The sequence below is a fragment of the Miscanthus floridulus genome, chromosome 12 (genome assembly GCF_019320115.1).
Source record: "Miscanthus floridulus cultivar M001 chromosome 12, ASM1932011v1, whole genome shotgun sequence".
Lineage (NCBI taxonomy): Eukaryota > Viridiplantae > Streptophyta > Magnoliopsida > Poales > Poaceae > Miscanthus > Miscanthus floridulus.
The window spans coordinates 82,381,860-82,407,642 of NC_089591.1; the positions used below are offsets into that span (position 1 = coordinate 82,381,860).

Consider the following 25,783-nt stretch of genomic DNA (forward strand, 5'->3'; position numbering starts at 1 on the left):
ATGGGAAATTGTAAGTGTTCTCATTTTAATGAGTTTGTTAGTGATGCTCTATCCCAAGAGAACAACAATGCTATATATGCTGCTTCAAAGAACCGCAAGAGAGCCTATGAGGCGGGTGCCTCACAGTCTAAGGCTCCAGTCACACATAAGGCTCCATTCCGTCCTCCGACATCAGCAGCTAAGTTCCGCCCACTGCAGAAGAAGAATCCAGGCAAGACTGGATTTTGCAAGGCTTTCATAGTTGCTCTTCCAAAGGGCACTACCAGTCAAGGTAGCTCCAAGGTTCCTCCGAGCAACATGCCCTGCTGGAACTGCAACAAGACAGGTCACTGGGCAAGGGAGTGTCCCTACCCTAAGAAGAATTTCAACCAAGGTGGCCGTCAGGGGCAGGTGAACTACACAAATATTGCTGATAGTCCTTCTGGGGAGACAGTCACTGTTGGTAAGTTTCTGGTTGATCAACACCCTGCAGTTATACTATTTGATTCGGGTGCTTCACATTCTTTTATTAGTCCCGCATTTGCATCCAAGTTTATGCAGAAAACATACACTGTTGAGGGTGAGGGTTATTGTATTAGGGCTGCCAGTGGTAATATCCCAACTAAGCTCATAGTCGGGGGCGTACAACTTGAGATAGAGGGACGAAGTTATCAAGTTGATCTGGTAGTTTTACCGGGGCTGGATATCGATGTGATATTGGGAATGAATTGGATGAGCAGTCATGGGGTGCTTATTGATACATCGACTAGAGTAGTCATGCTCAGAGATCCTAGTACTCAGGAAGGTTTTCTAGTGCAACTACCTAGGGACATCAATCTTTCTTGTGTGGCAAATGCGGTGCAAGCAAAGGCTATGGTAGATATCCTTGTAGTGTGTGACTTTCCGGATGTTTTTCCCAAGGATTTGCCTGGATTACCTCCGGATCGAGACATAGAGTTCAAGATAGAGTTGCTTCCTGGTACAGCACCCATATCTAGGAGACCTTATAGAATGCCTCCCAACAAACTAGCTGAACTTAAGATCCAGTTAAGTGAACTTCTACAGAAAGGCCTTATCCGTCCTAGTTCATCTCCGTGGGGGTGTCTAGCTATCTTTGTGAAGAAGAAGGATCAGTCACTATGCATGTGTGTAGATTATAGGCCTTTGAATGCAGTCACAATCAAGAATAAGTACCCTCTGCCACGGATAGATATCTTATTTGATCAGTTGTCTAAAGCCAAAGTCTTTTCCAAGATTGATTTGAGATCTGGTTATCATCAAATTAAAATCCGGCCTGAGGATGTCCCAAAAACTGCATTCTCTACAAGATATGGTCTGTATGAGTATCTTGTTATGTCATTTGGATTGACCAATGCCCCCGCACATTTCATGTATCTGATGAATTCGGTGTTTATGCCCGAGTTGGATAAATTTGTGGTGGTATTTATAGATGATATCTTAGTCTATTCTGAGAATGAAGAAGATCACGTTGAACATTTACGGGTGGTTCTCACTAGACTACGTGAACACAAGCTTTATGCAAAGTTTAGCAAGTGTGAATTCTGGCTTCGTGAGGTATCATTTCTCATGCATGTGTTGTCCGATGGTGGAATTATGGTGGATCCCACCAAGGTGCAAGAAGTATTGGACTAGAAGGCTCCAATCTCGGTGCATGAGGTTCGGAGTTTTCTAGGGTTGGCTGGCTATTATCGTCGCTTCATCTCAGATTTCTCAAAAATAGCCAAGCCTATGATTCGATTGCTGCAAAAAGACACGAGGTTTGTCTAGACTTCCGAGTGTGATGCAGCTTTTCACACCCTACGAACCCTTCTAACTTCGGCTTCGGTTTTGGCATAACCAGATATCGAGAAACCTTTTGATGTGTATTGTGATGCATCAGGCATTGACTTAGGAGGTGTTCTTATGCAGGAGGGTAGAGTCATTGCTTATACCTCTCGCCAACTTCGGAAGCAAGATGTGAATTATCCCACACATGACTTAGAACTCGCTGTAGTTGTTCATACTTTGAAAGCCTGGAGACATTATTTGCTTGGCAATGTGTGCAACATCTACACTGATCATAAAAGTCTCAAGTACATCTTCACTCAACCTGAGTTGAATATGCGTCAGAGAAGATGGCTCGAGTTGATCAAGGATTATAACCTCCAAGTGCACTATCATCCTGGCAAGGCAAATATCGTTGCGGATGCCTTGAGCAGGAAATCGCATTGCCACTCTTTGATTGAAGGTGATTGTCATTTGTCACGGCTCCTATATCCTGCAATCCTTCACAACATTACTGTCAGTTGTACTCTGCAAAGTAGAATTATTGAGCTACAGAAGACAGATCCAGGTGTATTCCACATCAAGCGCAAGATGAAAGAACAAGAAACCAAACATTTTCGGGTAGATGAAAATGACATATTATGGTTCAAGGATAGGTTAGTGGTTCCAAAGGATAGAGAGCTTAGAGATCAAATCATATCCGAAGCACATTCCTCTTAATTATCTATTCATCCTGGCAGTAGTAAAATGTATCATGATTTGAAGTCTCGTTATTGGTGGACTAAGATGAAGAAGGAGATAGCCGCTTATGTGGATAGGTGTGACACTTGCTGTCGAGTTAAAGCTGTACACATGAAGGGTGGATTACTTCAGCCACTCTCTATTCCAGGTTGGAAATGGGAGGAGATAAGTATGGATTTTATTGTTGGACTCCCTACTACTCAGAGGAATTTTAACTCTATTTGGGTGATTGTAGACCATCTGACCAAGTCTGCACACTTCATTCCTGTCCACATAGATTTCCGTCCGACTGATTATGCTGAGTTGTACTTCAATCAGATAGTCCGTCTTCATGGAATACCTCGTACTATTGTATCTGATAGAGGACCACAGTTCACTGCTTGCTTTTGGGAGCACTTACACGGATTATTAGGAACTAAGCTAGTAAGAAGTTCTGCCTATCATCCGCAAACCAATGGGCAAACTGAACGTGTGAATCAAATCTTAGAAGATATGTTGAGAGCATGTGTCATCTCAGCTAAGGGTTCATGGGAAAAGTGGTTGCCCCTAGCTGAATTCTCTTATAATAATAGTTATCAAGAGAGTATCAAGATGGCACCGTTCGAAGCTTTGTATGGCCGAAAGTGTAGAACTCCATTGAATTGGGTCAAAGCCGGTGAAAGGAGATATTATGGTATTGATTTTGTTCAAGAAGCCGAAGAACAAGTTTGTACTATCCAAACCCATATGGCCGCAGCTCAAGCTAGGCAGAAAAGTTATGCTGATCGCCGTAGAAAACCTATTGAGTTCAAAGTTGGAGACTTCGTCTATCTGAAAGTCTCACCTATGAAGAGTGTCCAATGCTTTGGTGTGAAGCGAAAGCTTGCACCGAGATATGTCAGTCCATTTCAAATCATTGGACAAAGTGGTAAGGTAGCGTACAAGATTCAATTACCTCCAGAGATGAGTGCTATCTTCAATGTCTTTCATGTATCCTAGTTGAAGAAATGTCTTCGTGTCCCGGAAGAGAGTGTTCCACTGGGGGATATCACGTTAGAATCTGATTTGACTTTTGAAGAAAAGCCGGTCCGAGTAATTGACACTCGAGAGCGAGTGACTCGGAGTCGGGTGGTCAAATTTTACAAAGTCATGTGGAGTAATCAGGGTAGTGAACGCGATGCAACGTGGGAAAGAGAAGATTATTTGAGGGATGGTTATAAGGAATTCTACCAACAATGGTACGCTTGTCAAATCTCGGGACGAGATTTTTATAAGGGGGAGGGCTGTAACACCCTAGGTGTTTGGCTTCCACATTTGCACTTGCATTTAATAAACATGAGCCTCATTCATCCATTCATGAGTTCATATTGCATGAAACATGCTCTTGAAACATTGCAACATATGGTCATATTTCATGTGTGTTTGTTTTATGAAATGAATAGTGTGCAACACTCAAGTGCAACATATGCAACACACTTTAGTGAAACATGGTTAGTAGTACTATGCAACACGATCATGAAACATGTGAAACATGACTATGAAACAAATGTAACATTTCATGTGTTTTTCATTGTTTCAGTACATACAATGCTTGATTCTTGTGTGACCAATGTGTGGTGTGGCTAATAATCATCCTAAGTAACTTAGTTACACCTAGAATGTCATTAGGAATAATGTTCATGTGGATCATTTTGCCTAATTAGGTTTCCAAGTCATGGGTTGACCATTATGGACCCCTAGAGCTCCTGAGTTTGACTGTTTAAAAAGTGCAACTTAGAGTCTATGCATGCCTGCACAATCTAAAGCAAAGTTGTAGCAAATTTTATAAGGAACAAACTTTGTTTGGAAGCCAAGTCATGAAAATATGCACAACATGCTCAAAAAGGTCCCACAAGTCAGAAGTGAAAGCTGATTCAACACTTGAAAATATTTCTAAGTCCTAAATGCAATTTCAGTTTGTTTGGGCCAACTTTAGCTTGACATAACTCGTGATCCGTTGTGAATTAGCTGTTGATTTCTAAATCAAAGTTGTAGCCCTACCATAGCTCTACAACTTTCATGAACAATTCTTCCACTAACTCATCGTGGTTTAGGAGTAAATCACCGTCAAACATTGCCTATCAGTCGGGCTCGATGATTTCTGAAACGCGAAGTTCAGACCGATCATGGCCGACCGGCAACAGAGACCGGCCGCCGTGTGGCCGCCATGCGTCGTGGCTGGCCTACCGTCGCTGCCCGGTGTCCTCCGTCTTGAAGCCGCGTCCGCCTACCTATCTGCTTACTCTTTCTCATCCTCTTTCACTTCTCCAGCTCGCAGCAGCAGTAGCCGAAGCGCAGCCGCTCCGCCATCGCTGCCGTGGAGCTTCGCCATCACCGAGCTCACGCACCGCTGCTAAAACACGCGCTACGTCTTCACCGTAGCTCCGCCGTGTTCGCCTCTACGTCCTCCACCACTTAGCCGAGTCATTCGAGCTTAGGTAAGGTCGTTGTGACCATTCCAGCTACCGCCGCCATGGCTGAGCTTCGCCGGAATTGGTGCTCACCGTGGCCAGCGCACCACCGCACCGTTCCTCCATCCCTTGACCTCGTCTCGCCTTCCCCATCTCAAGTAGTTGCTCCCGTGAAGACATTACTGACCAAGCCGGTCCGATCATGCCAGAGCGCGGCCGCGCACCGCCGTGCGCCATGGCCGAGCCGCCAAGCGCCATGTCCGGCGTGCTTAGGGGCCGCTAGGGTCTAGGCTTAGGGGATCAATCAACGCGGGGGAACTTGGGGAGCACGCCGGTGCCGTCTATTTTGCCGGAGGAGCCACCGTCGGTGAGCTTCGCCGTGTGCTGCGCCGTCGTCGCTGCCTCCCCTGTTTCCTCTCGCTGACCTGTGGGGTCGCCTGACCCGAGGGCCCCGCTTGTCAGTGACTGAGTATTAGAAGCTAGTTTAAAAATTCCAGTTTTGAATGCTGATTTGAGATTTTTGTATCTTCAAATGTGTAGATCCAAATAATGTGATTCAAATTTTGTTAGACTCACAGTGAGGTCTAGTATTTAAGAAAAATATGTCTTGAGCACATGATGTAGAAATTTTGAATGAATTAAATAGGAACTTGAAAGGTGTTTTTGAATGCATGCAAACTTGTTGAAATCATATCTTGAGTTTCTGTGATCCAAAAATTGTGAAATTTTGTGGGTAAGCTATTCTTGCTTAGTAGAAGCTCTGGTTAAAATTTGAGAGCCATTGCATGTATGGTTTTTGAGTTATAGATTTTCCTTTTACCATTGAATGATCCTTGTGTAAATTTTAGTAATTAATCTATGAATCCAATGGCCATGAAACTTGGTAGGTAGTATCCTAGTACCTTAAGGATGCTAGGAAAAATATGAAATCTGTTGCTTGACACTTTTCACTAAGGTTTCCTAATTATGCCAATTTAAGCCATTATGTCTTATCATTTTTGTGTAGACTGTTATCCTTGCTCAAATGGTGTGAAATTTTTATAGTGGTCTACTTGGTGCATGTAGTATCTACTGTAATTTTTGTAGATTTAATGGAATAGTTTTCATATATATTTACCATTTCCTTTAATTAATTAAATAAATTAAGAAAGATATTAAAAGAAATGTTTTGGTGATGAACACCCTACTTTCTGGTGTTCTTGTGATATGTGTAAGATGTGAGTAAATTTAGTTTGGTCTATTTATGTGATTACATCATAAGTTAATAATTAATTGTTTGCATTATGTCCCTCTGGACAGATCTGGGGACTTTAGAAAGTTTCCCTTGATATTTTAGTTTTCTGTGAATGTGATGAATACAAGAGTTGTAGATAATTTATGTATCTATCTCCTGTCAAAATTTGAGGTCATTTGGCCCAGTAGTTTAGAAACTACAGCTGTTTAAAGTTAGGTTCCAGTTTGGTCTACTCTCTGTCTTGGAAAGACAGAGTTCTGTTGATCGAAGAATTCGACCAGGTAAAGTGTTGAATCATGCTTTGAGGTCTGAAAATGAATGGTAGACAATTTCATAAGCTTTCCAAATTGTCTTGTTGCATGCCAATTGGATTTGTAAATCTCCAGTTATGGCTAGTTTACTGTACCGCTACACAATCTTTATTTTGCTAAAATACAAATGCTTGAGTGTATGCTTGATGCAATGTTCTCGTTGATTGTTTAGGGGTTAGCCTAACTTGAGAATATGCTTAGGTGCAGGTGCTAGGTCCTTAACTGAAGATGAGCAATTATACATTAGGTTGTATAAACTTGGTAAGTTAAAGTGATTTGAATAGAGCTTAAGTTGGAATATGCGAACTACAGTGAGCATGTGCATTCCCTGAGCATCCCTAACTTCGTTCATGTGCATCCATGATATTTATCTTGCGCATTCATGCAATAGGTGTGTCGGAGGGAGTGACGTTGATGTAGTTCGAGTGAGCCAGCTAGGAGGAGGAGCCCGAGGTTCAGGCAATCGAAGAAGCAGCCGCCGAGGAGGAGTTGCCCGAGTGCCCTGACCACCAGCCTTCCTCTTTCCTGAAAGGCATGCCCCAGAGCATTATAAGTCTCCCATGTCTTTATTAAATAAATTGAGTATCTTTTATTGTTGATGATGCATTAAGTATAGGAATTTGGTTGAAACCAATTGCTGCATTATATATCTATCCTTATCCAGATATCGCACTTGAATCCTATTTAAGTTCAGGAACGGGTTAAATGCTTAGCTATGCTTAGTGCGGTAGAAGTCAGGTGATTTCCTGTCATCTGCGAGATTTAGGATGAGGTGGATCACGGTTGGCTATATTTGCTATCGTAGAAAAGAACCATGTGAATAATGAATTAAGACCGGGCGGAGTCTTGTGTAGGTTGAACATAGTGACTCCGTCTATGTCGTTTAAGGACCGATACGCTGTACGTCCTCAGGTCATGTTGAACATAGCCTAACACTTAGCTGGTCGGATAAGTCGTTCCGACCGCGAAGCCGAGTAGCTCAACTCAGGCAGGGAACGCGAGTGGTGGCGGCATTCTAGAGGTAGTAAGGATGTGCGGAGAGCCATTGGCATAAGCCCAAGGCGGGTTAGAGTCCCGAACAACCTTGGCAGAGTGGTTCTCTGAGAATGCCGATCTGTTCGGACTCGCGACTCCTGAATTATGCCAAAGGTGACTTGTTTGCGACCCTGACAGGGGAAGCAGGGTTTGTGTTAGGAATACCCCTCCAGCTGGATAGGAATCGATTCGAATCGCCGTCTCTCCCGGATAGTGAGAACTTGACTTGAGCAGCGGCAACGTAGATTCACTTAATTTAACGATATGGTTAAATGGATAATGGTGATGATGATGATAATGTTGCCGAGATTTATACCTGCTATGGTTATTAATGTTTGCATATTAATCAAGTGAATGATTAGTACAGGTGCTAATATAGATGACAGGTTAATGGCTTAAAGTCACTGCTAGTTCAGGTTAAAAGTTAATCATTATTACATATGCTTTTCCGCAAAAGAAAGTGTCAGCCAGATCCACTAAATAAAGCTATGCATGATCCTTGGTGTCATTTATTTTGGTTTTTGACGGGTAAGTCTAGCTGAGTATATTCCCGTACTCAGGGTTTATTCCCTCTTATTGCAGATGACCTTCTCTATCAGGGCTTCTGTAAGTATTGTCTCCACCCGGTGGGTGATGAAGACTAGATCATGGGCATGATCTCCTGTTATCTTATCTGAATGCTTTTGTTGGATGTGATCGGCAAGCTGGTACTGGTATTTGAACTCATGTGTGTGAGTTAAACTATTTGCTTCCGCTATTTTACAAGACTTGGTTTGTAATAACAATGACTCTGATGGGTTGTAATCTATCTGCAAACCGTTTATGAAATGTTGTAACGTGTGAGATGTTATGTTGAATTACTGTGATCTTGGTTGTATGCAAGTTGGTTTGAAATCCGTCGTGATTTCAGTTGACTACCGGGTTTATATGGGCTCAAGTTCGAGAATTTGATCGTTTCGGCGATTGTTTTTGTACTTGTGCTCTTATAAATTGGTCGGTTCTGTGACACATAGGATCTCAAATGATTTCATTCATATATGTATTTCCAAGTGGTATTAAGCTAAAGTAACTAGTCTTATGATTCATACTATTGAAACTAGACCCTTGCTTGTAATGTTGATCTCATGGGTATTCTAGTTTTGTGTATGTCTAGTTACTAATGGTGCTAAGGATGGTATAATAGTGCACTCCGATTGGTATCACGCTTCAAAGGTTCATCTCTTATACCTTAGCATCATTTGGTAGAAATTGTCTCCTACATTTCCTATCTAAGCATATGTGTAAGTTTCAATCCAAACTCTTAGCACATATGTAGGGAGAGCAATTGCTACTATTTAGAATTCATGAAACTTGTCCATATTCTTTAACACATGGTAAATATGCTTGGAGAAGCAACATGGATTCAGTTAAAATTCAATTTATATCTTTGTGAAAGGGTTGTCATCAATTACCAAAAAGGGGGAGATTGAAAGCTCTAGTTTGGTTTTGGTTAATTGATGAAACCCTAAGTGCTAACCTAGTTTATCTAATTGATTATGAGATAGGTAGCACTACTCCAAGAGAAGAAGCAATGATGAAGATCATGACAATTGTGATAGCATGGTGATGATCAAGTGCTTAATATTGAAAAGAAGAAAGAGAAAAACAAAAGGCTCAGGGCAAAGGTATAAATGATAGGAGCCATTTTGTTTTGGTGATCAAGACACTTAGAGAGTGTGATCACATTTAGGATAGATAACCATACTATTAAGAGGAGTGGAACACGTATCTAAATGCGGTTGTCAAAGTGCCACTAGATGCTCTAACTCATTGCATATGCATTTAGGATCTAGTGAAATGCTAAACCTTTTGGAAATGTTTGTGAAAAGCTAACACACATGCACATGGTTATGTACACTTGGTGGTGTTGGCACATTTACAAAGGAATTGAAGTTGGAGTTGATGTGGATCAACTAGGCGAAGAAACAGAGTGAGTCGCGCTGGTCGGAGAGTGACCGGATGCGTCCGGTATGGTGATCGGACATGTCCGATATTAACACGGCGTACTCAGCGATCGGACGCGTCCAGTCGCCGTCCGGTGTGAATCTGTTTGGTCGGCGTACTGTGAACGGTCGACCGGACGCGTCCAGTCGGACCTGGGTGCTTACTGGACTCAACCGGACGCTGAGTGCTATGCATTCGGTCATTTCTGCCTCTGCGTCCGGTGCTGCGTTTGGTCAACTGACCGGAGCGTCCGGTCAGCCCGTGTTCTGCGCAGTAAGGAGCCCAACGGCTATATTTCGTGGGGGCTTCTATTTAAGCCCCATAGCCGGCTCAAGCTCACTCTCTTGCACAATTTCATTGACATAACAACCTTGTGAGCTTAGTCAAAGTCCTCCCACTCATCTCCATCATTGATCCATCATCATTGTGAGATTGGGAGAGAATCTGAGTGCATTGCTTGAGAGATTGCATCTAGAGGCACTTGGCATTCGTGTTACGCTACGGTTTTCACTTGTTTCTCTTGGTGGTTGCCACCACCTAGACGGTTGGAGCAGCGGTGGAGGATCGGCACGAGTTGGTGATTATTCGTGGCCATCTCCGGTGATTGTGAGGGGAGTTGTACCTTCCCCGGCGGGGTGCCGAAAGGTAACTCTAGTAAATTGCTCATGTCATTGAGTTACCTCACTTGTGGGTCGGTTCTTGCGGCGTCCTATCGTATGGACAAGGTTTGTGAAACACCTCTTAGCCGCCAAACCACCGAGTGTTGGTCGACACAACGGGGACTAGCGTGTTGGCAAGCACGTGAACCTCGGGAGAAAATCGATTGTCTCTTGCTATTTGCATTCTCCCGGTGATTGGCTTATTCTTCATCTTGTGATTGGATCACTCCCCTACGTGGCGGTATAATCGTATCACTTACTCATTTACATTTTCGCAAATTAGATATTGCAAGCTCTTTAGTGTAGCTAGAATTGAGAGCTTGCCTTGTGTTAAATTGTTTATCTAGTGGAGCTCTTTAGAGTAATTTTTATGAGAGCTTTTAGTAAGTAGTGATCCTTTAGATTGTGTGCCTAAGTTATCATTGCAACTAGAATTGTCAAATAGGTGGCTTGCAACCCGTGTAGAGCTAGAGCAAGTTTGCATTAAGCTATTTGTCATACTAATCAAATTGCTCTAGTTGATTTGTAGAATTTTTATTAGGCTATTCACCCCCCTCTAGCCATACTAGGACCTTTCACCAGCCCACAAGATGAAGCCTTGCGGGGCACGACTCTGCTCAGTGTCTCCCATAAGACATCTGGAAGATATCCTAAAGATACTACGAGATCTGTTAGGATATGTATGATCCCAAGATTCTTGTAATCAGTTATTACTTTCCGGTTATCTCTCAGATCTAACCGACTTGTAACCCTGCTCCCCGGACTATATAAGGCGGACAGGGACCCCTTCTAAACTCAGGCAATATCATACGATAGCTAATACAAACCAACAGACCACAGGAGTAGGGTATTACATCATACTGACGGACTTAACCTGTCTAACTCGTGTGTCTCTGTTGCCTTCTTGTTCTTGATCTCATGCTCCTCTGCCGATCAATCTACCTTCATGGGATACCCCTTGGAGGACTGCCGATAATATTTTGTCGACAATCATGTCAGTGGGGCTTCCCTTACTGGCTGTCTTGCCGGCGTTGATGCATTGTGAGCATTGAGAGAGAAGGAAAGGGGGAGAGGGGGAGATGGGATGGCTCGGGGCGTCGTCAACCCTGTGACTATGCGCTCATCTTCCCTGATGCCAGGATGGGCCACGGTGGGGCCAGTACGGCGGCACAGGCATGGGCTCCGTGGGAGGAAGAAGCTGATGGCCAGGTCCCACCTGTCGGTGAGAAGGAGAGAGAGAAGGGGAAGCGGGTTGCTGTCGCTGCGGTGTTGGGCCACCGGTCGGCCCACGCGAGAAGGGGAGAAGGGGAAGGGGATGAGCTGCGCTGCAGACCAAAAGGAGAGGGTGAGGGAGATGAGGCCCAATGGCACTTTTTCTATTTCCCTTCCTCGTCCTATTTTCCTTATTTCCAATTAAGCTATTTGAAATGGTTTGAATTCAAATTTAAATGCAACTTTTGAAAATAAAGGTACCACCATATGTTCAACAAGCAATCAAACACTAAAGCACACAAGGTTTCATAATATTTTTATTTCCTATGTTAATTTATTTATACTACTACCTAGGTCAACCAACTATATATGTGGGTTTCTATGCAATGTTTTTAAAAAGTTCAAATTTTTAGTGATTTTTAAACTAAGTCAAATTTTTAGGGTGTTACAAACCTACCCCCTTAAAAAGAATATCGTCCTCGAGATTCAAACTGATCCTCAAATAGATAGGGAAATTCCTTTTAAAGATCATCCTCTCTTTCCCAGGTGGCTTCTGCTTCTGTGTGGTTACTCCATTATACCCGACAAAATCTTACGGCTATCCTCCTGGTTTGCCAGGTGGCAACATCCAATATCTGGACCAGTCTTTCCTGATATAAGTCTGGTTGTAAATCCATGGCTTCCATAGGCACTTGCTCTTCTGGTACCCTCAGGCACTTCTTTAGTTGTGACACGTGGAATACATCGTGCATGTCTAACATTTCTGGCGGTAATTCTAAGCGATAGGCTACAGCTCCAATCTTCTCGATAATCCGATATGGTCCGATGTATCGCGGGGCTAATTTTCCTCTTACTTGAAACCTTCGAGTGCCCCTAATGGGTGACACTTTCAAATAGGCGAAATCTCCCGGTTGAAGCTCTCACGGTCTCCTCCGGGTGTCTGTATAGCTCTTCTGTCTACTTTGTGCTGCCTTCAAGTTTTCACGAACTTTGGCTACTTGCTCTTCGGCGTCCTTCATCATATCTAGGCCGAATAGTCTTCTTTCTCCGACTTCTGACCATATTAATGGTGTCTGGCATTTTCTTCCACACAAGGCTTCGAATGGTGCCATCTTCAAGCTTGCTTGGTAACCGTTGTTATAAGAGAATTCTGCGAAATAGGCTAGGCATTGGATTTGTAAGTGCAAAGCCTATGTGTAGTGCCACTGTTATTTTCTAGCTAGTGTTGGTGTTATTAGACCTTTGTGTGCTGACGGACTTATTAAGTGTAAGCTGCATGTTTTAAACTATAGATGTATTTCCATGAATGTAATGTGCTGCAATTACAATTCTAATGTGCTGGAATGATTGTCCTTGTGTATGTGGTAAATGGTAAAAATGGTGCTGGATGAATATGTATATGTGTTGTTAATATGTGGATGGACCCATGTGCTTAATTATCTGTTCATATGTGCTGAGTTTAACCTATTACCATGTGCTGGGGTCATGTATTCACGTTATACTGATTTAGGGGTATTTTGGTCTCATTTAACGGCTCCAATTTTCCCGTTTGGAATTAGGCAGCAGCTGCCGTTGCATAGGAGAGAGTAAAGTGAACAAAGCCGAAACCGAAGCTACCGCCACCACCACCACCGCCGCCCCCAACCGGGGTTTTTTTACATTTTTACCATTATGACCATTGCCACTCGTTCAAATATCATCCTTACGATGACAATTATACATTTATCAGATGAGAGAAGTTTTAACAACTCTTTTACTACTTTTGCACATGTGGCAGGCGAGTCATTTTCACCCATGTGCTGACTGGACACTAGCATGTCGTGCCGGCGTGTCATGCCGTATGTGCAAAAGTGGTAAGAGAGACTTCTTTCATCTGGTAAATTTGTAATTGTGACTGTAAGGATGATATTTGGATGAGCGACAATAGTTATAATGGTAAAAATGTAAAAAACCCACCTACTGCAGCAACGGCGGGCCCTCGTCTCCGTATTTGGATGAGTGATAATTTTTATAATGGTAAAAATGTAAAAACCCCACCCACCGGGCCCCGAGTCCCAGGAGGGGGTACCGGCGGCGAGGTGGAGCGGCGGCGGAGCCGGAGGGAAGGGGGCTATGGTGGCGGCGGCGTCCGTCCCGGCCGGGTCCAGGAAGCTGGTGCAGGGCCTCAAGGAGATCGTGAACCTTACGGAGGCGGAGATCTACGCTGCACCGCGCGAGTGCGGCATGGACGCCGACGGCCGCCTCGTCTCCCAAGGTCCGGCTTGCGCTGTCCTCTGCCCACTCCCCACTCCCACGATTCCGTGCCTGTTTAGCTGTTCGTTGTAGGGCGCGTTGCTAGGGTTTGCATGGGTCTAGTCTGAGCGCGTTGCTAGAGACACTTGGAACCTAGTGATGGTATTTCTGAATACAATGATGGAATGTTGAACAACTCAAGTTCCTATCAGCGTCATACTTACTCTTACACAGAACAAGAAGGTAAGTGTAGAACTAATGGGAATCTGCTAGCTGTTGGTTAACCATTTTAGAGGTTGATGATTTTTTCTATAAACATCAATTTATTTAATTTTCCATATATTAGCTATGGAATAAGCACCAAAGTAACATCTTAGGTAGTTGTCAGTCTTAGTCAGAATCATGGAAGAAGTGGTCTAAATTGTAATTATCTGCTTGACTCTAGTTGGGTAATGTAAACTGTTTTTTTTACCATGTGTTATGTAGTTCTGCCTGTATATTTCACTCTGCGCAGACTGTATTTGTGCCATAGATGTAAACATAATCAGGAAGGTACTGGGACAAATATAAGCACCTAAAAGCATTACTTTATCCAAACTATGGGATCAAATGCTGCTAGTATTTGTTAAGTAATAGATACTGTAGTTAAAACAGATTTAAAGAACAAATATTGACATTATATTGTTTTGTCTTCAACAATAAACTATGGACTGTCATATTATTCTTTGCTTTCCATAAGAAAGGGAGAGTTATTTTGCTTCTAGTGTTGTTGGGCTTGTCAAATTATTCATCCAGTTTACCATCGTTATGCATCGCTTCACTTTGGATATTTATGAATCATGTTGCATTCTGATAGCTTGGTCTTGTTTTTTAATTTTGTACAAAATTGTTGGCATGGTTCACAATGAGTTCTGATTCCTTTTGTAATTGTTGTTTATATATGTTTATTATCTTCAGCAGCAGCAGCAAACTTCCAGAGTTTAAGCCTACATAATGATGAGTTAGCTGCAAAAAAGACTGCCGAAGATAACCCTGCAGTGATAATTCCTGATCATTTGCAAGTTACGGAAACAGAACGTGTCCAGTTTGAGCTTTGGCAGTTTTGGATCTGGTGCGTTTTCTGGGCTACTCCCACGAAAGGCCACGGATAGAAATGTGGAATTCCCTGCTCGAGAGGAATCTGCACCAGTAGATCAATTAGATGCCAGGTGAAGCATTTTACTGCTGTTTTTTGTGGCATTTTCCTTACCCCTTCGCGTCGGGAATGTTGACACTGTGGAATTGTCTGTTGCAGGAATCAAGATTACTATGAAAGTGGTGCAGTAACTTCGCAAGCAGACGAAAATCTTGAGGCCATGCTGGGAGCCAACATGGAGAATGTCGATGCGCCTTCTGTTTCAGAGGCTAATGAGCTCAGGCAGGACGTACTTGATCCTTCTGGACTTCAATATTATGTGCCATCAGTTTCAAGTCATGCTTATTCAAACACGAACGCTTCACAGCCTAGCACAATGGGGGATCCACAAGGAAACAACCAAGCACATACTCGTTCCCATTTGTCAAACTTGATGGTATGCTGACTCTTCTTTCTGTATTTTTTCCACACATCCTTGGTAACTGATCTTTCGTTTCCCTCAATATTTGTGCCCTATCATCTTGAATATACAATCCTTTTGATAATAACCATGTGCCAGCTTTTATTTACCTTGTTCATAAATTGGTAACCAACCTTCTTCTTGCACCATTTAGTTTCAGGTGAATAATACTGATAATCTGTATGCACTACTGATTCTTTTTTCTACCATGCGTGATTCCTTGGATGAGAAGTTAGCATATTCAACTACAGTTTTGGCTATTGTTTGAAAAGTGACCTCTAGAACTGACAACTTGAGTTGTGGGCATTGAATAAGCAGATTGAAGAGGTTCCTGAGACAAGATATCGATTGGCAAATAGTTCTACTAGTCGAGGCTTTAGAAGTGGTGCAGATCGTGGTGGACAGAGCAATTCTGTGCACTCCAGCTCTACTGGTAAATAGAATGTGTGCCATTTTTAACCTCAAGATTGTTTTTTTGGCCCATTATTTCGTCTGACCCAATCTTCATTTCATTCCAAAAATTAGGTAACATGACCTCAAGGCCACCAGTCTCAGGGTCTGGTACGGCATCAGTTAATTCCAGTCAGAGGCAAACAATTGCAAGGTAAAGGGACAAAAGGACCCTTCTGTGATCCATTCAAAGGACCGGTGCTGTGTGTTTATATACTTTTTTTTTTGTTAATTTAAGTGATTTTCTGTTTTCCTTCAAATAATTTTGTTGTGGCTCGTGATGTCTATTTTTTGTGTTACCGCCGGTGCTTTTGTCATGTTGAGTAAACATCCAAGGATAACAAGAATTAGTGGTGTTAATTTCTTAGGTTTACTATTGTTCTCTTGGTAGCTCATTTCATTTACTTCATGACATTCTAGTTTTTGCAAAAAAGATCATTTGCAATATTGTAGGTATTCAGAATCAACAGAATGATCTCCAAATGTGTGAATGATGCCCATCTCTATAAAATAGAGAATTATTCTCAACTGTCAATATTTTCAGATCATTTATTTTTTATTATTACATTTTGCTGATTGCAGATGTTAATATTCTCTCTTGTATTCTGCAGTTCCTCTGCAAACAAACATATGGTTACTGATGGACCAGTATCATTGCAATCATCGTCTGGGTTTGAGCATGGTGTACCTGGTCAGTTGTCGATGTCTGACATTGTGAAAATGGGTCGGCCTCAGGGCAAGGCTTCTAGCAAACCTGTTGTCACAGCTGACAGAGGTTATGCTGGACAGTACCCATCTCTGCCAAACACAAACCAGAACCTGAAACAATCTGTAAGCATGGTTCCCCCAACAGAGCTTGACAAGGGGTTACAACCTGCCCAAGATTCGGTTCAGGTTAAGAATCATGGTCATTCTGCTGCTGACAGCAAGCTCCCATATGGTACTGATTGGTCTCCGCAAGACGACCCAACATCCCTTCCTGAGACATCTGGTGATCCGTCCTTGTATGAAGCATCGTTTCAGTCATCTACATTGGTTACTGATGTAGTTAATTCACATGAAAATTCGCACTTGGATGAAAACAGCACCTTTGCAATGAGACCAGCACCTGCCTCTGAGAGACACTTGGAACCTAGTGACGGTATTTCTGAATACAATGATGGAATGTTGAACAACTCAAGTTCCTATCAGCGTCATAATTACTCTTACACAGAACAAGAAGGTAAGTGTAGAACTAATGGGAATCTGCTAGCTGTTGGTTAACCATTTTAGAGGTTGATGATTTTTTCTATAAACATCAATTTATTTAATTTTCCATATATTAGCTATGGAATAAGCACCAAAGTAACATCTTAGGTAGTTGTCAGTCTTAGTCAGAATCATGGAAGAAGTGGTCTAAATTGTAATTATCTGCTTGACTCTAGTTGGGTAATGTAAACTGTTTTTTTTACCATGTGTTATGTAGTTCTGCCTGTATATTTCACTCTGCGCAGACTGTATTTGTGCCATAGATGTAAACATAATCAGGAAGGTACTGGGACAAATATAAGCACCTAAAAGCATTACTTTATCCAAACTATGGGATCAAATGCTGCTAGTATTTGTTAAGTAATAGATACTGTAGTTAAAACAGATTTAAAGAACAAATATTGACATTATATTGTTTTGTCTTCAACAATAAACTATGGACTGTCATATTATTCTTTGCTTTCCATAAGAAAGGGAGAGTTATTTTGCTTCTAGTGTTGTTGGGCTTGTCAAATTATTCATCCAGTTTACCATCGTTATGCATCGCTTCACTTTGGATATTTATGAATCATGTTGCATTCTGATAGCTTGGTCTTGTTTTTTAATTTTGTACAAAATTGTTGGCATGGTTCACAATGAGTTCTGATTCCTTTTGTAATTGTTGTTTATATATGTTTATTATCTTCAGCAGCAGCAGCAAACTTCCAGAGTTTAAGCCTACATAATGATGAGTTAGCTGCAAAAAAGACTGCCGAAGATAACCCTGCAGTGATAATTCCTGATCATTTGCAAGTTACGGAAACAGAACGTGCCAGTTTGAGCTTTGGCAGTTTTGGATCTGGTGCGTTTTCTGGGCTACTCCCACGAAAGGCCACGGATAGAAATGTGGAATTCCCTGCTCGAGAGGAATCTGCACCAGTAGATCAATTAGATGCCAGGTGAAGCATTTTACTGCTGTTTTTTGTGGCATTTTCCTTACCCCTTCGCGTCGGGAATGTTGACACTGTGGAATTGTCTGTTGCAGGAATCAAGATTACTATGAAAGTGGTGCAGTAACTTCGCAAGCAGACGAAAATCTTGAGGCCATGCTGGGAGCCAACATGGAGAATGTCGATGCGCCTTCTGTTTCAGAGGCTAATGAGCTCAGGCAGGACGTACTTGATCCTTCTGGACTTCAATATTATGTGCCATCAGTTTCAAGTCATGCTTATTCAAACACGAACGCTTCACAGCCTAGCACAATGGGGGATCCACAAGGAAACAACCAAGCACATACTCGTTCCCATTTGTCAAACTTGATGGTATGCTGACTCTTCTTTCTGTATTTTTTCCACACATCCTTGGTAACTGATCTTTCGTTTCCCTCAATATTTGTGCCCTATCATCTTGAATATACAATCCTTTTGATAATAACCATGTGCCAGCTTTTATTTACCTTGTTCATAAATTGGTAACCAACCTTCTTCTTGCACCATTTAGTTTCAGGTGAATAATACTGATAATCTGTATGCACTACTGATTCTTTTTTCTACCATGCGTGATTCCTTGGATGAGAAGTTAGCATATTCAACTACAGTTTTGGCTATTGTTTGAAAAGTGACCTCTAGAACTGACAACTTGAGTTGTGGGCATTGAATAAGCAGATTGAAGAGGTTCCTGAGACAAGATATCGATTGGCAAATAGTTCTACTAGTCGAGGCTTTAGAAGTGGTGCAGATCGTGGTGGACAGAGCAATTCTGTGCACTCCAGCTCTACTGGTAAATAGAATGTGTGCCATTTTTAACCTCAAGATTGTTTTTTTGGCCCATTATTTCGTCTGACCCAATCTTCATTTCATTCCAAAAATTAGGTAACATGACCTCAAGGCCACCAGTCTCAGGGTCTGGTACGGCATCAGTTAATTCCAGTCAGAGGCAAACAATTGCAAGGTAAAGGGACAAAAGGACCCTTCTGTGATCCATTCAAAGGACCGGTGCTGTGTGTTTATATACTTTTTTTTTTGTTAATTTAAGTGATTTTCTGTTTTCCTTCAAATAATTTTGTTGTGGCTCGTGATGTCTATTTTTTGTGTTACCGCCGGTGCTTTTGTCATGTTGAGTAAACATCCAAGGATAACAAGAATTAGTGGTGTTAATTTCTTAGGTTTACTATTGTTCTCTTGGTAGCTCATTTCATTTACTTCATGACATTCTAGTTTTTGCAAAAAAGATCATTTGCAATATTGTAGGTATTCAGAATCAACAGAATGATCTCCAAATGTGTGAATGATGCCCATCTCTATAAAATAGAGAATTATTCTCAACTGTCAATATTTTCAGATCATTTATTTTTTATTATTACATTTTGCTGATTGCAGATGTTAATATTCTCTCTTGTATTCTGCAGTTCCTCTGCAAACAAACATATGGTTACTGATGGACCAGTATCATTGCAATCATCGTCTGGGTTTGAGCATGGTGTACCTGGTCAGTTGTCGATGTCTGACATTGTGAAAATGGGTCGGCCTCAGGGCAAGGCTTCTAGCAAACCTGTTGTCACAGCTGACAGAGGTTATGCTGGACAGTACCCATCTCTGCCAAACACAAACCAGCACCTGAAACAATCTGTAAGCATGGTTCCCCCAACAGAGCTTGACAAGGGGTTACAACCTGCCCAAGATTCGGTTCAGGTTAAGAATCATGGTCATTCTGCTGCTGACAGCAAGCTCCCATATGGTACTGATTGGTCTCCGCAAGACGACCCAACATCCCTTCCTGAGACATCTGGTGATCCGTCCTTGTATGAAGCATCGTTTCAGTCATCTACATTGGTTACTGATGTAGTTAATTCACATGAAAATTCGCACTTGGATGAAAACAGCACCTTTGCAATGAGACCAGCACCTGCCTCTGAGAGACACTTGGAACCTAGTGACGGTATTTCTGAATACAATGATGGAATGTTGAACAACTCAAGTTCCTATCAGCGTCATAATTACTCTTACACAGAACAAGAAGGTAAGTGTAGAACTAATGGGAATCTGCTAGCTGTTGGTTAACCATTTTAGAGGTTGATGATTTTTTCTATAAACATCAATTTATTTAATTTTCCATATATTAGCTATGGAATAAGCACCAAAGTAACATCTTAGGTAGTTGTCAGTCTTAGTCAGAATCATGGAAGAAGTGGTCTAAATTGTAATTATCTGCTTGACTCTAGTTGGGTAATGTAAACTGTTTTTTTTTACCATGTGTTATGTAGTTCTGCCTGTATATTTCACTCTGCGCAGACTGTATTTGTGCCATAGATGTAAACATAATCAGGAAGGTACTGGGACAAATATAAGCACCTAAAAGCATTACTTTATCCAAACTATGGGATCAAATGCTGCTAGTATTTGTTAAGTAATAGATACTGTAGTTAAAACAGATTTAAAGAACAAATATTGACATTATATTGTTTTGTCTTCAACAATAAACTATGGACTGTCATATTATTCTTCGCTTTCCATAAGAAAGGGAGAGTTATTTTGCTTCTAGTGTTGTTGGGCTTGTCAAATTATTCATCCAGTTTACCATCGTATGCATCGCTTCACTTTGGATATTTATGAATCATGTTGCATTCTGATAGCTTGGTCTTGTTTTTTAATTTTGTACAAAATTGTTGGCATGGTTCACAATGAGTTCTGATTCCTTTTGTAATTGTTGTTTATATATGTTTATTATCTTCAGCAGCAGCAGCAAACTTCCAGAGTTTAAGCCTACATAATGATGAGTTAGCTGCAAAAAAGACTGCCGAAGATAACCCTGCAGTGATAATTCCTGATCATTTGCAAGTTACGGAAACAGAACGTGTCAGTTTGAGCTTTGGCAGTTTTGGATCTGGTGCGTTTTCTGGGCTACTCCCACGAAAGGCCACGGATAGAAATGTGGAATTCCCTGCTCGAGAGGAATCTGCACCAGTAGATCAATTAGATGCCAGGTGAAGCATTTTACTGCTGTTTTTTGTGGCATTTTCCTTACCCCTTCGCGTCGGGAATGTTGACACTGTGGAATTGTCTGTTGCAGGAATCAAGATTACTATGAAAGTGGTGCAGTAACTTCGCAAGCAGACGAAAATCTTGAGGCCATGCTGGGAGCCAACATGGAGAATGTCGATGCGCCTTCTGTTTCAGAGGCTAATGAGCTCAGGCAGGACGTACTTGATCCTTCTGGACTTCAATATTATGTGCCATCAGTTTCAAGTCATGCTTATTCAAACACGAACGCTTCACAGCCTAGCACAATGGGGGATCCACAAGGAAACAACCAAGCACATACTCGTTCCCATTTGTCAAACTTGATGGTATGCTGACTCTTCTTTCTGTATTTTTTCCACACATCCTTGGTAACTGATCTTTCGTTTCCCTCAATATTTGTGCCCTATCATCTTGAATATACAATCCTTTTGATAATAACCATGTGCCAGCTTTTATTTACCTTGTTCATAAATTGGTAACCAACCTTCTTCTTGCACCATTTAGTTTCAGGTGAATAATACTGATAATCTGTATGCACTACTGATTCTTTTTTCTACCATGCGTGATTCCTTGGATGAGAAGTTAGCATATTCAACTACAGTTTTGGCTATTGTTTGAAAAGTGACCTCTAGAACTGACAACTTGAGTTGTGGGCATTGAATAAGCAGATTGAAGAGGTTCCTGAGAAAAATAATATGGGATCAGAGTAGAACTTCTTTGTTTATCCATATTTGTTTCCAAGAAATCTCTCAAGGAAATATGGAGGTGGGAGAGCTCTCTGACAAAGCATGTGAAACGATACGTCAGAGGCTCTTCAAAGAAGGAATGAAATGCACGAAATCTCAAATTAGATATAAATGGGATGAGGTGAAAAGACTTCATAGCTTTTATCACAATAAAGTATTAGGGGCAAAAGTGGAGGTAAAAGATGAAAAATTTTGGAAGCGAATATTAAAGGTAATATTGTGTTCATTTATTTTGTTTAAATGTTTTTATGGATAAGGAAAGTTGCAACTAAATTTTTTTATTTGTTTTTCAGTCTCGGATATCAAAGAAAGAGTACAAAGATTTAATACATGGACCTCCTAAAGATCTTGAACATCTTGATTTCATATTTGGGAATAAGGTAAACATACTTGTTCGCCGTTTTACTTCCTACAAAGGTAGTTTACCAGCACCCACGAGATGCTCAATTGTACATATGGCAGATCGCTGTGGAGTCTTACGAGAAAGAAAATCAGGAAAGGGAATCAGCTGAGAGTTCACGAGATGTGCTGACTGTGGACCTAGAAAGGGTCACTCATGATGCTAAGCGGTTTAGCGAGCAGGTATGGTTGAAAGAGTCTTTTTTTTAAGAAATGGTGAATATAGTCTCATTGAATATTTTCACATGGTTTTGTATCTGTTAACATAATATGTGCTGTGAATTGTCAAACCAGTTAAAAATGGCCGAAGACACGAATAAAAGGCTTCAAGAATGCAACAGCAGCCTGCAACAACAGAACAGTAATCTTCAGGCTGATGCCTCAAAGAGTGGTGAGACTATCTCAAAACTTCAAAAAGAGAAGAGTGCCATGATGGAAACTATGGCTATTATGAGAGAAAGTAACAGCTCAATGGGCAATCAGCTTGAATCTTATAGAGTGAGTATTTCCACTAAATATATTTGATCGACAATTTATTTATTTATTTTTCTCGAACACGCAGGAGAGCTGCGTATCATTGTATTAATACTTTAATAGTAGAAGAAAGAGTCATACATAGACACACACACCCGCACTAGATCCTCTGGAATCTAATCACCCTTTACAGATAGAAAGGCGACCATTATAGGAGTCCAAAAACTAAGCCTAACCCACCCCTCTGATATCTGGCGGGGGGAGACCCTTGGCTCGTGCCAAGCTCCACAAAAGGGCCTCCTCCTTGGCCAAAACCAGGGCTGTACCCAACCTGGGTGAAGCTCCATTGAACACACAATCATTTTGGTGTCTCCAGATAGTCCAGGCTCCCAGGATGATAAACGAGTTCAGTCCTTTGCGCACCTCACTGTCCACACAATTCTCCACTTTCCTCCACCAGTCATTCAGGGCTGTATCAGATGGCTGTGGGGCGAGGACTGAGAGGCCTGCATAATGCAAGATGGAGTACCAGAACTGCCTAGCGAAGACACACCCAATGAGGAGGTGTTGAATGTTCTCTTCTTCTTGGTCGCAAAGCGGGCATCTAGCAGGATGCGGGAGACCTCTCCGAGCCACAACCTATCTGCAGTCCAACATCGATTGTGGGCAACCAGCCACATAAAGAATCGACATTTGGGAGGTGCCCAAGTTTTCCAAATGCGTGCATATGGCTCAAAACGGATAGCCCCCTGAAATTGAGCCTCATAGGCCGATTGCGCTGTGTACTGTCCTGATGAGGATAGTCTCCAGATGTGTTTATCAGGGATTCCTTGCTGAAGTTCCACCACATTAATAATATCCCACAACTCCAGATATTCCCATAGCGCGTCAATGGTTATTTCTCCCTGAATATCCTCCAACCAAAGATCATTGTCCAGGGCATCTTTAATAGATCTTCTGTTTCTTCTCCTTGACACAGAGGCAGATAAACTGGGGGCAAGGCTCTGGATGCTTTTACCATCCAGCCAGTTATCCTTCCAGAATAAGGTATTGGCCCCATCTCCTACCTTAGTGACCACAGCCATCATCAGGAGACATTCAACTTCTTTGCTAGTCTGGAGAGGCAAACTGGCCCAAGGTTTGTGAGGTTCAGTTTTCCTAAGCCAAGGCCATGTTACCCACAGTGCAACTCCAAGTGCTTTCAGATCAGAGATTCCCAATCCCCCAAGCTCCTTTGAACGGCACACCTTAGGCCAAGCAATAAGACAGTGCCCACCATTTGCTTCTTTACGACCGCGCCATATAAAGGCTCTTCTAATCTTGTCAATAGCTTTAATTGCCCATGGGGGCAGGTCAATTGCCATGGCCAAGTAAACCATCATAGCAGTGAGGACATGTTGGACCATCACAACCCTTCTAGCCCGAGTCATCAAGTCAGCTTTCCAACCAGGTAGTTGATCCGCAATTCTGTCAATAATGGGCTGGAATTGACCCCTGGTTAACTTCCTTGTTGAGAGAGGCAATCCAAGGTACCTGCATGGGAACTCTAGCACTTCACACGGCAGCAGGTTCTGTACCAGGCTCATATTCTCTTCAGAGCAGTGAATTGGCAGAACATTGCTTTTCTGCACATTGGTCTTAAGCCCCGAAGCATCTCCAAATAAGTCAAGGATTCTCAAAGATAATGAAATATCTGCTGATGCCGGCCTGAGAAAGAGTGCTACATCATCAGCATATAGTGAGATTCTGTGTTGGAGAGGTCTTCGGGATAATGGCTGAAATAATTCAGCCTCTGATGCTCTAGTAATCATCCAGTTCAAGACATCCATGACAAGTATAAAGAGCATTGGAGATAGGGGATCTCCCTGCCGAAGTCCTCTCCTGTGATGTATAACCTTTCTAGGGGTTCCATTAAGGAGGACTTGAGTGGATGATGAAGTCAACAGCCCACATAAAAGATCCCTCCATCTTGAGCCAAACCCCAGTTGGCCAAGCACCTCCATTAGGAATGGCCAAGAGACGGAATCAAATGCCTTTGTGATATCCAACTTGAGGAGAATGCTAGGCTGTTTTTGAGAATGCAAGAATCTTACAGTCTGTTGCACCAACATGAAATTATCCTGGATAAACCTTCTCTTGATGAAGGCACTCTGGTTGGGGGAGACCATTGCATCCAAGTGGCCAGCCAATATGTTGGCCAAGATTTTGGTCGCAAGTTTGGCAAAGCTGTGCACAAGGCTAATGGGCCTGAAATCCTTCACCTGATCAGCCTCTGCTTTTTTTGGAATCAAAGAAATATAAGCAGAGTTTAGCATGCACAAGTTTCTGAAGTTTTTTCCCCATATAGAATGCAGGACAGCCATTATATCTTCCTTAATGATTGGCCAGCAGGTTTTGTAGAATCTCCCTGTGAATCCATCCGGGCCTGGGGCCTTATCAGACGGCAAATTTTTAATGGTGTTCCAAACTTCCTCCTCCGTGAAAGGAATGTCTAGGGCCTCGAGATCATGTCTAGGGATGTTCAGGGCATCCAGGTTGATGGTTCTGACTCGGTCATTATCAGAACCAATTAGATTAGAGTAAAACTAAAAAATTGCAGAAGCTTTCTCCTCATGGGCTGTGATGGTCCTGTCCCCCTCCCTCAACTTTGCAATGAAATTTTTTCTCTTTCGGTAACGTGCATGCATATGGAAAAGCTTTGTATTTGCATCCCCATCTCGAAGCCAGCCCATTCTCGATCTCAGCGGGGCCACTGTTCTCAGTAAGGAAGAAAGGGCAAGCGCATGCTTCTTGAGGTTGTTGCGCAACCAGAGTTCGTTGGGTTGAAGCACTCGGTTGTCCTGTGCAATTTCAAGTTGGTGAATGATTTCCTTTGCCAGAGCAAGCTGAGATCTAATATGCCCCACCTTCTTTTGACTCCAGCTCTGTAGTTTTCTTGTTGCCTTCAATTTCAATGAGTGTCTCCACAGGGCAGCTGCAAGGTGGGACAGATCCCCATGCAGATTCCACTGTATCCAGAAAACCATCAAGAGAAGGCCAGAAGTCTTCAAAATGGAACCGTCCTCTGCTGGGGGGATTATCCATCAATCCGAAAATGAGAGGACAATGATCTGAGTCATCTGAGGAAGAACTCTGTAGAAGACAATCAGGGAATAATTCCTCCCATTTCAAAGAGCAGAAAACACGATCAAGCCTCACTAAAGTGGGAGAAGCACTGGATGATGAACTTGACCAAGTGAATTTACGACTATGTAGGGGGATCTCTGTCGGTGC

General features: G+C 42.2%; 2 protein-coding genes across 5 annotated transcripts; both read left to right on the plus strand.

The window, feature by feature from the left end:
* Positions 1-13,466: 13,466 nt before the first annotated feature.
* On the plus strand, positions 13,467-21,742 carry LOC136498020 (uncharacterized). Of its 4 annotated transcripts, none has more exons than XM_066493952.1 (14): positions 13,467-13,622; positions 14,561-14,808; positions 14,895-15,171; positions 15,514-15,628; positions 15,721-15,799; positions 16,257-16,867; positions 17,582-17,831; positions 17,918-18,194; positions 18,537-18,651; positions 18,744-18,822; positions 19,280-19,890; positions 20,605-20,854; positions 20,941-21,217; positions 21,560-21,742. In XM_066493952.1, the coding sequence occupies exons 3-14, from the start codon at positions 14,956-14,958 to the stop codon at positions 21,599-21,601; spliced, it is 2,922 nt and encodes a 973-aa protein (XP_066350049.1). In that variant the 5' UTR covers positions 13,467-13,622; positions 14,561-14,808; positions 14,895-14,955; the 3' UTR covers positions 21,602-21,742. The 4 variants fall into 4 exon arrangements, with proteins under 4 accessions (XP_066350049.1, XP_066350048.1, XP_066350050.1 ...); XM_066493951.1 differs by having other exon boundaries at positions 13,468-13,622; positions 14,558-14,808; XM_066493953.1 differs by having other exon boundaries at positions 13,468-13,622; positions 14,558-14,808; positions 20,608-20,854.
* On the plus strand, positions 21,651-23,024 carry LOC136496254 (kinesin-like protein KIN-14C). Its single transcript, XM_066491920.1, has 5 exons — positions 21,651-21,848; positions 21,931-22,017; positions 22,100-22,219; positions 22,331-22,534; positions 22,887-23,024. Exons 1-5 carry the CDS (start codon positions 21,651-21,653, stop codon positions 23,022-23,024), a joined length of 747 nt encoding a protein of 248 aa, XP_066348017.1.
* The last annotated feature ends 2,759 nt before the right edge of the window (positions 23,025-25,783 follow it).